Genomic DNA, 17,684 nt, shown 5'->3' on the forward strand with positions numbered 1-17,684 from the left:
GTTTGACCAATGTTACCGCCTCTATGAGCTTACAAATGCACAATTTGCTACTATATTTCAGTGGCGGACGCTACTTAACGAGGGTGGTGGGTCAGTGGGGGGGTGGGGGGGGTTAAATGAATTTTTTTGTTTTTTTAAACACTTGCCTGCAGGCCAGCCGCTGCAGATTCCAGGACCAGGAAGCACACAGGCTCCCAGACCCCCTAGCCAATCACAACGGTGCGTTACAGCAGCATTGTGATTGGTCTGAGCGCTGTGGTTCGGGACTCAGAGAAAAACTAAGTCTGTGCATGTGCTGCTCCTAGGCTGTGCATTACAGTCAGTGGAGAACATACAAAGTACGCATGACTGTTTGGCTGGCCAAACCGTCATGCGGACTTCGAGTGTGCTCATCACTCCTCACTCCGGCCCCTGCTCTGGCCAGCCCCTCCCCTAAACAGGAGCGGAAAAATAACATGATTATAACATTGCGTTATTAACCTTTTCTATTTTTCCTTTTTAAACTGCTCCCAGAGCAGTGGGGCGACGCTCCTCCGCCTTGGCGGATGAGCCGCCGCTGCTATATTGCCATAAATTGCTTGGAGAAGCCCCAAATCTCCCCTGTGTGATATATGGCGCTGCATAAACAAATCTTTTCTTTCGAGACCACTGAATGTCCCTTATTGCCGATTCTAAATCCTGAAAATAACATGCCTTACTATTACCAAATTTAAAGCTAGTCTCTATATATACCTTGGAAGTCTGAAAGGCTGGGCTGGCCCTACTACAATTTAAACTCATGATCTGAAGCTCACACTGCAATGTAAGCAGTGAATCCCTACCTTGCATAACCATCTTACCTGCTTCAAAAGTCTCACCCATTCAAGCGCTAACTCCGCTTCCATCTGCAGCTAGCCAGTTCGATGAAGCTAGCAAAAACCAAGATGGGGGCAGTGTACGGCATTGCACAGAGAAGCGGTGGCACATTACGTACCATGCCTACGTCATCAAAATCCTTAAAATGGCCCTGTTTAGCACCACGAAAATCTGCCAGAGGGTGGGATTTTAGGGGCGAAGATCACTGAAGCTCCCAGTTGAGTGGCTAGGGCAACGAATGGGAAGGCAGGGATGTTTTAAATCTTTCCAGGGGGGCATCACGTAAAGTGAACCTTCTATTAGACCTCGGTCTTGTTTAATTCTCTAAACACCTCTCCACCGATAATTCCACCACTTTTCTTGAACTGCAAAAAGCTGCCAGGGGCAATTTAGATAATTGCCCTGGAGAGGTGTATGGTATTACCAGGTTAGCTTCCGGTATTACCACGCTATCTCCCAGTAACACCAGCCCTCTGTTCATAACAGTGTGGGGAGGAAAAACTATCCAATGACCCAATCACTCGATATTTGTGTCAACTCCGTACTAATCCTGCCATGTTTGCAATGCAGGATTAGACGTTTGGAATGCATGTGGCCGAGTGGCTTCTGGGCACTACATGGCAGCGTAGCCCAGAAAGCGAGGGCTCCAGTACTCCCCGGTCTGATGCAGAGAGGCCGAATAACCTGGTAAAATAACTGCCTGCTTTATAGTGCAGCAGCAGAAAACCCAACGAGCTACTCTAGGTTTTTTTTTTAACTGATTCTCAAATTTTGTAAAATGCAATATTTATATTTGCCTGCAAGTAATAACACTAAACGCACACTTTAATCTCACAGATCGCGTGTAATCCTCTTCATCAAATTAAAAACCATTGCGCGTCTCTGCTTACCGGCGTCCGCCAGCTTGAGCTCAAAATCCATGTAGTCGAACATCTCCACCGTGAGCTGAAATCTAGAAAGAGAAGCAGAAGTCAGCGCTGCATGGGGGCCAGGAAGACATTTTCAAAGCAGGCTGAAGCGCCAATGAAGAGAAAGAGAATCCGAAATTGAAGGAGCTAAAACTTGGCAAAGACACGCTGTTTCTGGTGTGAAAACATTCAACAAAGGGCGGGAAAAAAAAACGCTGGTTTAACTCAATTAAGTCATTCGCTGCCATGATCTCACAGTGGTGAAAAGCAAAAACGTGTTTTCACGGCTGTGACGTCACTCAGGCTGGCCCCCTCCTTTCGCCCTTTCTCAAGGCCTCTAAAGAGCCGGCCTCTCTTGGGTGCCCGCGGACCCGAGGGTGCTGGGCCACGGATGCAACCCCTCCCAGGGGCGAGTCCCCCCTCCCCCACCTGACCATTTTCTGTGTCCCTTTTACCTTTAAATTACACCACTGACCACATGATTTGGTGCCTTCAAAGGTTGCAGTTTATTAAAACATAATATGGTTGTACATTTGCAACTTTATTGGTCTTCCAAACATCCATGTTATTGTATACTTTCATTGCCTTTGTACATTCATTACCATTATGCCTTCCTAGACAGTATGTTTTAGCGGGGGGCCTTTTGGCCAGGCCTCTATGGCTGCGGTTCCAGGCTTCAACTTGCTACCGAATTTGTTGGGTGTCCCTCCGGACCTGACCGGGCTGCTAGTGCCATTCCGCTTGCCCTTGACCCTTTGTTGGCCCCTCGTTCGATCCTCAGGGCCCCTACCGTGTGACAACCCAAGGACCCTGTGTGAGCATTTCATCTAGTCTGCCTGTGTCCTTGTCATTTACCTGCCTCAGTACCCCTGCCGTTAGGCATCCCAAGGGCCCGGTGAGAGCCTCCCATCTATTCTGTCTCTGGCTGTGTGCCGTCATTTGCTCTCTCAGTGCCCCTGCCATGGGGCATCCCAAGGACACTGTGTGAGCCTTCCATCTACCTCTACTAATTTTATCTCTTTTGTATGTCTTTCTTGAGTTTCATCTGCCTCACCTCTACCCTGCGGCTGCGACGCCCGCTTTCTTTGGTTTGGGTGGGTGGTATTCACTTCTCCTGCATACGGGGGGGGGGGGGGGGCGGGGTTGTGCTGATGTCTGCCTCGTGCCCCTATTTAACCCCCCTGCCGCTTACTAACTTGCCCCCTGATTGGGGGGCCGCGAGCTACCTTGGGGCGACCAATCTTGGTGGTCCCTTTTTTCGCGTGCCACCGCAATATGGAGGGCTTCCCGCCTCCGGGTGGCGTTTGTCCCAGGCCCCAATTGGGTCCGGCTGTGTCTTCCCAGCCCGGGGTTCAACAAGACGGTCACTACTCACTAGCAGCCATCTTGCGGTCAGTTGTGCGCGAGCTCTGACCCTCTGCTGATGGATAAGTCGCTCAACAGTAGGGTGAGGGGAAGGAGACTGTCTGAGGGAGTTGGGGGAACAGGGTTGAAGAAAGGCATTTTGTATGGCTCATCTCCCCTGCACAGCGAATTAAGGGGATTTGCTTACATGGGAGTGTTCTTCTGAGGGGCGCCAGGGCAGCTGGGATTATGTGACAGGAAAGGACCAAATTATGCGGCAGGTTGGACTAAAATATGAGGCAATAAGGCACATTATGTAGTGTAATGCGGCACATTTTGTGAAAAGTATTACTTTATTATTTTATCATTTTTGCCCACATTAACACTGCCTTAGCAAAGGTTTCACCTCAGTAGTACCATTAACACCCAAATACAGCAATAATCTACTGAAAGAGGACCAGTCAACCTTTGCAAAGGGCCTTCCACAGATTTTTAATCTAGAAACAATTTATCTTTTAATCTGCAAATTATACAGCAGATGAAGGATTATATGGCAAATACAGCAAATCCATATTTAGACAAAAAATGCCACAGCATCGCATAGTTGCAGTAGCCCTAGGGATACACACTAAAGCTGTGTTTAGGTAGATAATAATTAGTAGTTTCAAGTGACATCAGACAACTCCAGCCTTGCTGACTCTCTGCACCCGCTGGGAAGCGGATAGAGGCCAGCCCTGGACTGACAAGGAGTGGGACGCCGTCCAGGCTGGTGCTTCATACATACAGAGAAGTTCTAAATTCAAACTAATACAAGCGTACATTTTACAGAGGGCGTACCTTTCAATCAACAAAATAAACAGACATTTCAACATTGCCACTTCTGCATGCCCACGCTGTCGGCAGCTTAATGCGGACCTGCTCCACATGCTATGGCCCTGCCCTTCCCTCCAATTTTACTGGCAAGCAGTAGTCACGGCCCTTGCACTCTGCACGGACACATCCCTGCCGCTTACATGGGAAATTTGCATATTAGGGATTTATGCCAGGTCCAAGAAGAACAGTGACGTCACGATTTAGAGTCCTGGGGTTGATAGTTGCGAAGCGCTTAATTACAAAGAGGTGGAAGCATACAGACCCCCCCCCCCCGAGACAATCAGCTGGAAACTATCACTCACGATATGGGCGCAGGCAGAAAGTACAACATTGCATAGGGAGGAAACAGCGGGGCTCCGTAAATACCCTATTGTGAAATACTGGGACACACTACTCAGCCTTCAAAAATGAAGGAGACGGGGAAGAGGATGACGCCCAACCTGCCGATATGCAACTCGTACACTAGGGATCCCGAGCCACAAGGGGTGTGGTATTTGTAGTTAGCAGCGCGAACCATTGTGCAACCTACATACAGCCAGAGCCCGCTGTGGGAGACTCCCCTGGCCCCTGACCATCCACTTACACAGCAATGACTTTCAACACCGACATGAGTCTAAGTCCCACCTAGGCGAGCCACCATATTGTCATGTACAGGATGCACATTTCCATACCCAGTCTTTTTTTAAAATATATTTTTTTATTAATTTTTCAACACAAACAACCCCCCACATATAGGGCATATCCTCAGTTGGAGACATTTCCTTTGTCACATTGCTAGATTTTATATCGTTACTCCATACCCAGTCATGCTATGTTTATTCGAATTGTTATTTTTCGATGGCAGTTTCTTTATTATGTTGTTAGATTTTTGCAGAATAGATAATGTATGTCTTATTGGCACATTCCTTTATCCTCTTCTCTTTCTTTTGCACAATCCCCTCACTGAAGTGCTGAAACAACCATGCATTAATATCTCCTGTGTGCGCTAATGCCTTGCGCGACAGGTACCAATGGAGCGGTTAAAACTGAATGTGTTCGCATGTGGCACCGGCAATTCTGTACAACGATTGGGAAATGCAGTGAAGCAGTGCGAACAGGGAGTGGCACATAATGATTTACCAGTAAATGCCTTCTGGAATAACATGTATGCAACACTGTATATTGTACATCTACCTCTGTAACACATTGTTGATACACACAGTGTTCTTATTGTGTTGTTTTGTATATGTCTGGATTATGTCTCATATACTCCTGTATTGTTATGCAATATAAGAAAAGGAAAAATAAGAAAAGACCAATAAAGATAATTAAACAAAAAAGAACTGACAACTCTAGCTTTAGTCGGGCTATCCATGATGTCATTGGAACCCAAGAGGCACGCTCCTGAAATCTAGATGGGTAACAGAGAACAATGGGTTCCGAGTTACATGGAATAAACAAGAGCAAAACATAAAACTACCTGTGATGTCACTAAGAACCCTGACGTTCTGAGTGACAGATACAAAAAGATAACCACTGGAACAAATTAAAATATGTCCATAAGCTGGTCAAATTTACCCTGGTAACCCCATGCTGTATCCACATAGATCAGCAGCGAGGCTTCTCCGGAGCACATTTTTGTGCAACCCCTTCACATATAAGCGTCTCGAAGATCCAGGTATATTCAGATATACACCACCCAAGTATTTGGGAAAAGGATTTAAGACGGGTACTTGAAATCGAAGATCCTCACAGGTGTCATTCTGAATTCATCGGGGTGAATATTTATAAAGGGGGTGCGGGTGGAGGGTGCTGAATATGCCACACTTCAATTCATATTATTCTCCACGAAACACAGTGACTGGATCCCTTTTTAAGTCCAAAGGGATGCACTTGAATGTGCCCCGGAGAGACCGCTCTGGTGTAAGGATTTTCAGAGCCTTGGGCAGAATGACATTTTGCCGTTCAGGCACTCCGTTTTCTCTAGCAACAAAGTCTTTTTAACACCATTTATTGCAATTTGGCTGCCTCTCTTGGCCATTTGTGATCGGGCAACAACAGCTGGCTGTAGAGGCTTTCATGTAGCACTACAAACAGCAAATATGTAATGGACCAAATCTAAGGCAGCAACTCATGTAGGTTGCGCTCCAGTACACGTGTCCACTCTGTGCAAAAGTACTTAAAGAATGGGAACAACCACCGGCAAACCTATCTTGGCGCCCACGCAACAGAGGCAATGTGGCCTCCACTACCAGGCCACCTCCCTTCTTCATTGAACTTCAAGTGATCCCAGAGATGTTTCAGCCTTGCAGATTCTCAGCGGGGTACAACGAACCACTGGTCCCACATCTGGACATACATTGTGCTGTAGGTAGCTCAATGAGAAAAACAAAACAAGCACTGGCAAGGTCATCAGGTCTAGCGTATAAAAGAAAGTGCCTCCGCTGTCACTGACATTTTTAGGCATTGTGGGGTTCTACAACAGAGTAGACTCCAGGCCGGTCTCATCATCCGCCGGGTTTAATTCAGTATGCACAGAGCAAGCCACCCGCACCCATGATCCTACGGCATGTAGGGCTACGAATCATATTTAAAATATATCATTCCGAATACATACAATACACTCTCATATCACAGGCACTCAATAAGTGATCACACTTTCACTCTGGCACTTACCCTTGCACTCAAGCATCCCTTCTACCCACTGACTCGCTGTTGCAGGCACCGACTTATTGCACAGCCACAAAAACACACAAACTCAACAGCACATGCATGTTAAAAGGATAAATGTATAAAAAAGAAAACAAGCGGCCACCCAAACACAGCAGCAGGAGGTGGCTCTCCTGCCAGGATATTTTGCACAGTGTATCACTGCTCTAAAGTTTCAGCACGGCTGCCACATTTAGAAGCAACAAGATGGCGATCTTGGAATGGAAAACGAGGACGCTCACACTTTGATTCTGTGTATTATCACAAATCTTGAAGATGGTCGGCATTGTTTGTACTAGAATATGTCTCAATGCCAAAAAAGAATTGAAATACTAAAAAATGACATAACACCATTCAATGGTGGTCACCTTGTTTAGAGGCTGTGGCCGAACAGGAGCTGTAAGCAAGTGCCCAATTCGCACAATCTGAGGAGATGTAGTATGAGAAAGAAACAAATGAAGGGGGACCTATACAAGGAGAACATGGAGAACTAAAGGATTGTCCTAACAGCCCTGAAGCACACTCCTTTTCAGGCAGATGTGCACAGGCATTCAGATACACGCCATCACTGACAGGGCAAGACCCAATGGCTGAAGTGGGATGCCCCTTTGTCCCATGCTGTACACTCTGATGGATGGAAGCAGAGGGTAAATGACACTCATACAGACCAATAGCAGAACAGAGCTGACCCAAATCCCCTCTATGTATGTATATAAATAGGATGTGGCTAAACGGCTAGAGCAGCCGACTTTGAAGGTGGGGAACAAGGTTCAAGTCTGACGGGAGGCTCAAACCTCCTGGGATTCTGGGCAAATCACCTAATCTCGCCGTGCCTATAAAAAAAATGAATGTGTCCGTCTGTAATGCAACTGTTGCTCATGTAAAGTGCACGGATACCTTCGGGTTGAGCTTGAGCTATAAAAAACTGCAACAAAAAAAGATGTATAATACACAATGGTGGTCACCACTGTGTTGTTATAGTTAGGTCAGAATTTCCATAGAAAGGTCATTTTTTTGTTTCTCTAATAATTTTGACGCCATTTGAGGCATCTGCACTACACTTTTTTAAAAAAAGTTCATCACCCTTAACTTCTGCATGGAAAGCTTCACACTGATCGGTCAACTAGAGGCCAAGAATAGGTGGGGTCCCATTAGTGCAATCTCTCATGGTAATTCTCATAAGAACTTTGTTCTCTGATACAGAAAAACGGCTGAGCGTAATTTCACCAAATTTGGTAAAAACATGCTTTTTGTTATTTGATAAATTCATGCAGCCATTTTCAAGAAGTGTTTAAAGAGGGGCTTGGCTGGAGTCTGAATGGGTTAACCCTCAGTAAAAGTTGTGTATATACAGACGTTTGGTCCCATGGGCGTCTCACTGGGCTCCCAGGCTACAAATAAAATAAAAAGTCAGCCAATTCTGATTTCCTGAGGGAACATTTTAGCCCTTTGGTAATTTTGGTTCTGCAAGTACCAGTGCAGGTGCAGCAGTACAGAATTATCCAATTGGCCAGAAACAACGATGAAGAAAATGTTACAGCTGCCATTACAGGACTCTGGGACTCAGTCCCCACGTGCTGAGAATAAAAAAATGAAAGACCACACAAGAGGTCAGGTTGGACACACCATGACCCCTCCATGGCCTTGTGTGGAGGTCCTAAAGATACCTCATATTAGGCCAAATTAAAATAAGTAAACTGGGTCGCCGATACCAAGAGCCAGTACAGTGGTACCCAGCAGAGAACCCTCTGTGGTACCAAAATAAAAAAAAAAGTGTCTGATCATAGACCAGCCACTGTGACCAGCCACCATTGCGCAGGCCACGCCCAGTGGGGGTTGGCAGCTTGCAGTGGGTTGGACAGAGGGCCAAACCTCCGCTGCCCTCTGCTGAAGGCTATGAGCAGTGGGGTGTTGGGCACATGGCATGGCCACAGACCAAAAAGCCAGCACTCCCTGTGCACGGCTGAAGCCCATTAGCAGGTGGGGTTGGGTGCTCCCAGGGGCATTGGGTGCATGGCAAAGCCCATGTGCAGCAGAGTTTAGCTGCTCCCAAGGCGGTTGGGCACAGGGCCGGACGGCTGTACGCAGCTGGGGTTGGGCACTACATGGGGATTTGGGCACAGGTTGTGCGCACCTGGCAATAGGCACTCCCAGGGGGTTGGGCACAGGGGCACACTCCGAGGGGCAGTTAGGCCTGGGTCCTGGCTACAGGCCAGACCCTGCAGCCAACCCTCGCATCTCACAGCTGAATGCCGTGTGCAGCCGCTCCCCAGTGGGGTGGACTTATCTTCAACTCAGAAAATGAGAATAAACAAAGACATTCATGGGAAACACAAAGGTTAAAGTGACGTTATTGTTGGGTATGGTAATAACATCTTAACTTATGTCGAAAATAAAACTCAGAAATTCACTGAAACAAACATTGGTTAAAGTGATGCTACCGTTAGAAATAAGAACTAAAATTTAAAACAAAAAACCCCTGAAGTTTGCCAGATATAGTTTAGCGAACTTACTATAATGCACCCCCGTTGTGCACTACATAAAACCTCACATATTACATCACTCATGACATTTTCAGTGATATCAGTGATGACATGACTGATGACATCTCAAATGCAAGATGATCCAAGCAGGAGGGTCTGCGGAGGAGCATGGTGGTGTCGGTCGGTTGCTTAGGATGGTTTCAAAGAATACGATCCCGACTTTGCAGCCTGGCCGAGTGGTGCAGAGCGCATTCTTCTGCACTTCTGGACTGATCAATCAATTCCCGGGACATGCTGAAGATCTCCTCCGTTCAAGCACCCGCAGATGAGCTTGGCGACATGCGTTTTAAGTTCTCTCCTGATGCCTCTGGCATTCTAATACTCGGACAGTTACCTGCACCATGGAAATTCCCCCTTTCAGAACATTATCATCATCTCAGCCATCTCACTATTCTTTCATTTATTACTGGCTTTGGCTTCCTCATTTTGAAAAGGCCCGCTTGCACAGTGCAAGCGAGATATCAGGGTGCGTATTTTTTTTTTAACACGTGCTCCAGATCACAGCTGGCTGCTGACATCACACATGTTCTGTGGTTTCACCAGGATTGTCCTTGAGGAGGGTGCTTGGCAATAGAGCATGCCAAATCTGTGAAGGGGACATTTTTAAAAGGTCCAGTGATATTGGAGATTACAGCAGAATCCTGGATTTCATGAGGTTATGCATAAAACAAGGTCAAAGGTCTGGCCATCTCTGTATTTGGCCTCTAGCCATCTGTTTGAGCCTTAGGGCGACCATGCTTTTGAGTTGGTTAGCTGCAGATTTGTAGTCAAGTTTGTCTACTCACAAGCTGATGTCAACAATTATATGGAGTCTAATGTGAGAAGTTCTGAAGGCCCAATGCCAGTTCTACAACACTGTATATCCTGCTGGCAGCCTGCAGATAACTGCAATAACAAGAGTTGTTCAGATAAAATGAATACCATGTGACCATGCACTTGATGGAAGTATTTGCTGAAACAACCCTTTCAAGGGCAGTTCAAATCTGCTGTTTGAACCAGAGTCACCCCTCCACCACTGCTGACTTCTCTATTTTCATTAATGTTTTGATGCCTTTGAGATCAGGTCACTGAGCAGGCAAGCGGTCTCCAAACCAGGCGTCTGTGAGGCGGCCTATCACAAGGCCTACATTTTCATATATGCGGGGTCACATTTGTCAAGTGTCCTCACCGTATGTTAATCAAGCGCGGCACAAGGTGGAGGGCCAGAGTCAAAGGCCCTCGCTGCAGGGGTTTTCAGGCAGGAGAGACGAAGAGGATGTAACTGGGCAGACAGGAGCCTAGGCAATGTGTGACTGGTAGGCATGGGGCATGAATGGTTTACTTTCCAAGACTTGGGCCCCATTGAATGTATCCATCGCATCGAGGCTCCAGTACCCGCACTACTGGTTGGTGGAAGTGGCGCTAAGCTGGCTTATGATTGTCTCACTGTTCACAAGACCATTTCAAAGGAAACACTTTGGTCATTGCCTTAGCTTACGACTGCCGTTGGAATAAAGTTTTATTGAAGGTTTTCTGTGTGCGACAGTAGGACCCCCCTACTTCAAGTCAAAGACCCTCTTGAATCGTTGATTATTTTGACACGAAGAGATCGGCCATCGATGTTTTTTGCCTAGCTTTGGAGGTGCGAGTGAAGCGGTTATGCACATCACTGAAGGGGAATTCAAGGTGTCCCTTGCACGCGGTGTTGAGATGTCTTTTGTAGCCCTCTTGTATGTGGTAGATCAATACATAACGGAGATGCCTTCTGATTCAGAAGAGAAGCGGATGGTCTCAAGGAGCCTGGTGTGGGAGTTGATAGCACTGCATTTAGTCTAGTTGGAGAAAGACGAGTGTACTTTTCAAGGATTATTTGGCAAAACGCTGGTATAAGGCAGCTGCACCTAGAGCGTGGAGTTTACTCATGTGACGAACTGAAGTGATCATGGCCAAGATTAGTCTTCAGAGTCAGGAAACAGAGGGCAATTATTCATTAGTTCGAAGGGAGTGCACATTAGGAAAGTGAGGACCAAATGTAGATCCTGCTGCTGTGGCATCACAAAGGGTTTGGGAGTAAACATGTCTCAAAATCTTTAGGAGACCTTGTCACAACAGGTGATATGAACAAGGACAGCTGGTCCCGCACACGCAAAAAGCCCCAACAATTAGCATTTAATGGTGCCCATTGCAAGTCCTTGCTTTCCCAAAGATAAAACAAACAACAAGATATCCAAAAGTTTGGTATGTAAAGGTCTGTAGTGCAGGTGCAACATCAGGCCACAAACTTGTTACAGCGCCCCTGGATGGTTTAAGCCAGGTTGGTCCAAAATTCCTCAGGAACTGCTGGCAAGATCTTGCTAACCATGTCCTGCAAAGTTTGAGAATATCTCCCTAGCAAACAGCTGGCATTGAATGCCCGGGGGGCTAGCCGATGAAATCATCCGTTTACAGAATCTTTCTGTTTCCTTCAACTTGGTCTCTGAGGGGTCGTAGGGAATGAAGTGGGAGACCACCCTACTGATGGAAGCTTAAACCACCAGACTTTCTGGCTTAGGCTGCTGTGTCAAGAAGTTAGGGTCACCTGGTGCCGGCCTGTGACACCTGGTTACTTGCCTGTCCACTGGAGGACAGGAACAAGGCTGAGATCAGGCGCTCATGAGGGAGTCAGGCAGGACTTCACTGGAAAGTAGTAAAGGTTCAGATAAAACTTGCAAAGGCTGCAAAACCTCTCATAAAGCTTTGATTTTAACCTCTATAGATGGCAGCTGTAAGTCGAAAACCTCTGCTGTACGTCTTAACCCCATAGCGAAGGAAGCAGTCTCTCCGCTGATGGCCCAGGTGGAGAACACAACCCGGAGTCCGTGGAAGTGTCCAAACCACTAGCCTCCTGAAAATCTATGTATAGGCCGTCGTCGTCATCATCATCATCATCATCATCATAGTGTGGAGGAAAATATTCTCCATCATTTCCATAGTTATTTCTGATAGCTAGTTGACTTTGATCAGAGTCGGAACCGAAAAGTTGTAGGAGTGCTGGGGGCAGATGTGAAGTAAAGGCATGGTTCTGTCTGAGTTGGATTGGACTGGGACCAATTATGTCAGATTGGCTCAAGGAACTGACCTTGTTTGGATAAGAACTACTGGGACACGGTCTCCATCCGGTGGCGTCAGTACCATCTCGATGTTAAAAGGAACAGCGTCAATTTTGGTGCTTGATTTGAAGCATGCTCCGATGTTGGAGTGGAATTGGAGACAGGTTCCGAATGCACACATGGAAACGAGGACAGACCCACCAGGGCTAACCCAACTGGAGGGCTCCGCAGATCCTTGGGGCTCAAAGGCGCACCAAAGGGAACCATAAGATTAGCAACATGGCCTCTTTAAAGGCTTCAATCTATTGCAACATCGCCGATGCCCCCGGAAACTCAAGCTTCAGGTTCAGCTGCATAATCAGGTCCTCGGCGGGGAGATGGAGCAAGATCAAGAGGCATCCTAAAATCATTATGAACTTCTCTGGCAAAGAGTGACAGGACGGAGATAAGTCCCACTTGGCCTCCTTGTGCTTCCGCTTTGACTCCGACTTACTGAAAGACTTGGACCGCAACGAGAACCTATTGCTAAAACGGCCAAAGAGCAGGCATGTGTTTGCACTCTCTACTTCGAGTGGGGCTTCCATTACTTCCTTCGGTGCTCGGCAACTTACATCTTCGCTTAATGTTCCCAGATCACTCTCGGATTCATAAATGCACACTCTTGGCAAAACTATGGGTTGTGCCTCAACTCGAAACACCAGAGGTATACTTATGGGAGTCTGTCAGACATCTGGTTGCAACAAACCCTACAAGGTTTTAAACCTGAAGTTTTATGAGGGACATAGATCCCTTGCACACTGGAAAAAAGAAGAATCTTAGGAAGAAACATGTCAACTAATGAGGAAAAAGAAAGAGCGAGATCTGTGTCCAACCACAAAGCAGTGGAAAGAAAGGAATGGACATTGATGCGGAGGGTGGCGCTTATATTTAGCTCTATCATCGTATCCGGGGAGGAATGAAGTCAACGCAGAGCTGCATAGTTCCACCTATTTGGCATTTGGGGACATTGCAAAAGTGAGGAAGCTGCGCTTATAAGTATTCATCAGAAAAATACCACATACATAAAAGTGCAATGGTGGCTGATTTGGAAAAGAAGAGAACCACATCAGTCTCTTCAGATCATGTTTGTGATGGGCCATATGCTCCTTTAGCAGTCAGATGTTATCTTCAGTGAGGCCCTAGGGCCAGGTGAGGTTATGTCATGTTATGCAGATTTGTACAGCGCAATGTCACCAGAGAAGGTATCCTGGCACTGAGTAGTTGTGAGTCGAGTCACACCTCGGGCTTAGTGGGACTACTTGAAAAGCCAGGTCTGTAGCTTCTTGCGGAATTCAAGTAGTGAGGAGGAGGCTCTTTTTTATAGCAGCAGGTCCTTCCACACTTTAGGAGTGATGTAGAATAAGGCTCGACCACCAGATCGATTTTTGCTTATATGTGGGATTTGTGCAAGTAGGAGTGCGGACGTGGAGTTGTCTGGAAGATTCGTGAAAGCGGATGCGATTGTTGAGGTATGCTGGGCCAATGTTACGCAGTGCCTTGAAAACGTGGGTGAGGAGTCTAAATTGTGCTCATTTGCGAATGGGGAGCCAGTGGAGCTCCTTCAGATGTGGTGTGGTGTGAGTGTCGGAGATTGAGAGTGATTCTCGCGACAGAGTTCTGAATGGTCTGCAGCCTTCTGATGACTTTATATTTCATTCCGGCATAAAGGGCATTCCTGTAGTCCAGCTTGCTTGTGATCAGGGTGTGCATGACTGTTTTACAGGTGCTGACTGGGAGCCATTTGAAAATATTCCTCAGCATCTTTGTGGTACCGTGAGGCGGCAGTGACGGCATTGACTTGGTGGGTCATCTATAGCTTGCTGTCAATGACGAGCCTGAGGTTCTTGCGTGGGTGGGGGTGGGTGTCTGTCCTAGCTCTGTTGGCCACCAAGTGGAGTCCCACAGTGATGTGCTCTTCCTGAAGATAACTATTTCGGTCTGGTCAGTGTTAAGCTTTAGATAGTTGGTCATCATCAAGTGGACTACTTCAGGCATGCAGGTATTGAACTTGATCTGGGACTGGGTGTCTTGTCCATGAGGGAGCAAATGAGTTGCGTGTCCCCAGGGCAGGAGAGGACTTTGATTTTGTGAGAGTGTATAATGCTTGCTAGAGGGCTCATGTACGCGTTGAAGAGGGTCGGGATCCGGGAGGATCCTTGCGGAACTCCACAGAACGCAGGCGCCCGAGACGTACGGTGCCAGGCTGACTGATGGGGTCCATCCACCAAGGAGCAGATCCATTGGAGTGATGGTCCTTGTTTTCCGACGTCGTGTAGGCATTAAATGAGGATGGAGTGGGAGACTGTCAAATGCTGCTGAGAGGTCCAGGAGAATGAGGGCCGCCCTGTCTCCTCTGTCCAGAGTCATGCGGATGTCATGCCTGGCGGCAATGAGGGCAGATTCCATGCTGTGGTTGGGTCTGAAACCAGACTGAGTGTGGTGGAGGAGTTGGTGGTCGTTGAGATATTCAATGGTCTGTCTGTTAACGATCATCTCTAAGACCTTGTCCGGGAATAGTAGCAGGGCAATCGATCTGTATTTGTCGATCTTTGAAGGGTCTGCTGAGGGATTCTCCAGCAGTGGAAGGACAGCTGTGAGTTTCCCAAGCATCTGGGAAAGACACAGAAGAGGAGGAGGCATTCAGTATGGGTGTGAGTATGGCACTGATGGGTTGCAGTCCTCTGGAATTTGCATGGTGGGGGCAAGGGTCCGTTTGGGCCCCAGATGGAAGGACTTCATGGAGACAACTGTTTCTTCTGGGGTGATGATGGGCCATGTAGTTAGCATAGTTTAGATGTATGAGATCGGGAGTTGTTTGGTCAGGTATGTCAGGTCCAGTTGCGGGCTGAAGTTGTTCCAAATGGTGGTGATTTTGTTGCTGAAGTATTGAGATAGAAGGGGGTAATTGAGTTGGAGGCGGCCAATTGTGAGGTGAAATATTTTATAATGGTGAAGATTTCTTTGCTTCTGTTGGTGCTAGCATCGATACAGTCCACAAGAGTGGCGAGTTTGGTGGTCTAGATCATTTAGTGGTAGCGTCTTCAGGGGGATTTTAACGTGCTCCTGTCTGCATTCTCTTAGCTCATTCTCCATTTGCGCTGATAAAGGTTAATAACTGGGTGTGGCACCTCACTTCGTGGTGTGGTGCATCGGGCAGGGGATTGGATGAGATGGGGATGCTGGGACTGAGAGGTGCGTTGTGGGTTCTGTTGCATGAACACTGCGTGGATCTGGTTAACAATGTGGCGGGTTGGAGACCGCAGCAGTCCTGTTGCATTAAGATGTCCCTTCATCAACTGGCATGCAGTTGCAGTGTCCCTTGCAAGCTTTTTGCAAACACAATGGACTACGAGTAACCATGCAATTCGGCAGTGCAAGAGAAGTCTCTATAAAACAATTCCACTAACAGGCGGGGTGTCACTCCACCCCGTGAATGAAATTCTGTACTGTGTGATCCGAACCCCAAAAAAATAAATCATGCAAACAGGCTGACCTGACGCACCCCGACAAAACCATTTTGCCAAAGCCCTCTTTGAGGATGGCATTGTCACAGTACTCAAGATCAGCATTAGCCCAGAAATCGGCGATGATGCAAGAACGGGTACATGAGCAGCAGTAGGTATAAGGTGTTGGAATCATTCCCTGATATCAGTTCTTACACATACAGTACAGTCCATGTCATAAGAGGGCATGTTCGTACTATCGTTACTAGCCATAGTGGCACTTTCAATGCCTCTGCGTTGCACTGCAGGTATTGAATACTGAGCATTAAATATATTGTCCGCATCTGTAATACTTTCTGCTCATTTTAGCAGCTAATAATTTGGTCTGCCCTGTCAAAGTGCTGTAAATAACAGAGGTCGCTACTAATATATATATTTTTTTATAAAGGCCAATGGACTGCTATCTCGGATCAGCGGATAAACAGCCGGAGTGCCTTACTCCTACCGCAATGATTTTGGTGAAATGGCACTGCTGCAACAAGACCTTTTATAGGACACTGGGCGTGTTTACATGCGTATCCCCCAATGGCGATCTCGGTCTCACTGGAGCATGGGCTTGCTGTAAAAAAGCAAAAACAAATGGACATGTTCTCTCTGCTTGGAGGAGCTGGGTCCCACTGCAGTTAGCACAAGTTTACAGAGGTGAGAGGAGAACATCTTTATTGAGAAGAACACTGAATATAACTTTTACAGATATTTAGCTTTTTATTACCTTTATTCATTATTCAATCGATTCCACTCTGGCTTTCTAATTAATATCCACAAATAGTCTGTGTAGCAAAGCCCCCCGACACAAACCCTGTGACACGCAGCACTAAACAGAACCAACAGGTATCCTACTTGTAAACTTTATTTTACACTTGGGTTCGGCATGTTCAAGCGAAGTTGGTGGAAGAACAGTCAATGGACTTTGTAAACAGTTTGTCATCTGAACAAGAGGTGTTGGAGTTTTTGGTTTATTCTCAGAACACTTACATGTTATTCACATCTGTGCCCGCGGCTTTCTCCAGCACCTCATCGGACACTTCCAGGTTTGGTGGAAACTCAGGATGCTAAAAAAAAAAAAAAATGAAATTAAAGCACTCCGCCCAATAGTCAAGTTAGGATTCCACTTGTGAACAACAAAAATTACACCAGCGCCTGATCTTAATCTCGCTCCCTTCTCAGGCAGAATAGTTTAGCTCTAAAGCACTTTTTTCCTTGGAAGGAATGTTTCTGGTGATAATCAAATGGTCGATTGGTTGACTTATGCCAACCCACTGCAGACGTTTACGTATTTATCCCAACTTATCAAAGTACCGGCTGTAAATGAGCAAACGCAAAAATAAAACATTCCCTTTTTATTTAATATTTTTTATATAGTGCTGGCTGCACCAACTGATATTAATGCATGTAACAAGGAATATTTTAGTTACATTAAACAAATCAAAATCCTGTTAGAGTTTTAACAGAGAGGGGATGGCAGAGAGAAGAAAAATAACTCTAAGGGGGATTCGTAGCTCACATCCGATGCGTTCATTACTTCTGGCAAAACGCAGAAGCCGGTGAATTTACTTGAGGTGCAGGCGAAAGAGGAGTGCTGAATTTTTCTGGTTGGCAAAGATCTGGTATTTTTAGGTACAGAGTTCCTGAGCCTGAGGTGAGAGAGTTTATCATGACTAGGCTGGTTTTAGGTGACTCAAGAAGAAAACAGTCCTTCCTCCTCTATCGTCATAGTCTTCCTTAGCCAGTCAACAAATGTTGTAGGTACGAAGGATTCTTCAGATGGATGGTTTTAGATTTCAGACTGTATACTTTATATCTCGACCTTTCTTCCAAGGGTAGCTACTTATATCATATAGGTGTTATGTGGTTTTAAGCGAC

At 46.5% G+C, this 17,684-nt stretch overlaps 1 protein-coding gene across 1 annotated transcript in view; it reads right to left on the minus strand.

The window, feature by feature from the left end:
• HIP1R (huntingtin interacting protein 1 related) overlaps positions 1-17,684 on the minus strand; it is a 513,161-nt gene that overhangs the window by 293,328 nt on the left and 202,149 nt on the right. The window contains exons 6-7 of the mRNA XM_085635911.1: positions 16,797-16,873; positions 1,746-1,807 (exon numbers count right to left, since the gene is read on the minus strand). Coding sequence (XP_085492037.1) covers positions 1,746-1,807; positions 16,797-16,873 — 139 coding nt within the window. The remainder of the gene's footprint in view (positions 1-1,745; positions 1,808-16,796; positions 16,874-17,684) is intronic.

This window comes from Triturus cristatus, chromosome 11, assembly GCF_964204655.1.
Source record: "Triturus cristatus chromosome 11, aTriCri1.1, whole genome shotgun sequence".
Classification (NCBI taxonomy): domain Eukaryota; kingdom Metazoa; phylum Chordata; class Amphibia; order Caudata; family Salamandridae; genus Triturus; species Triturus cristatus.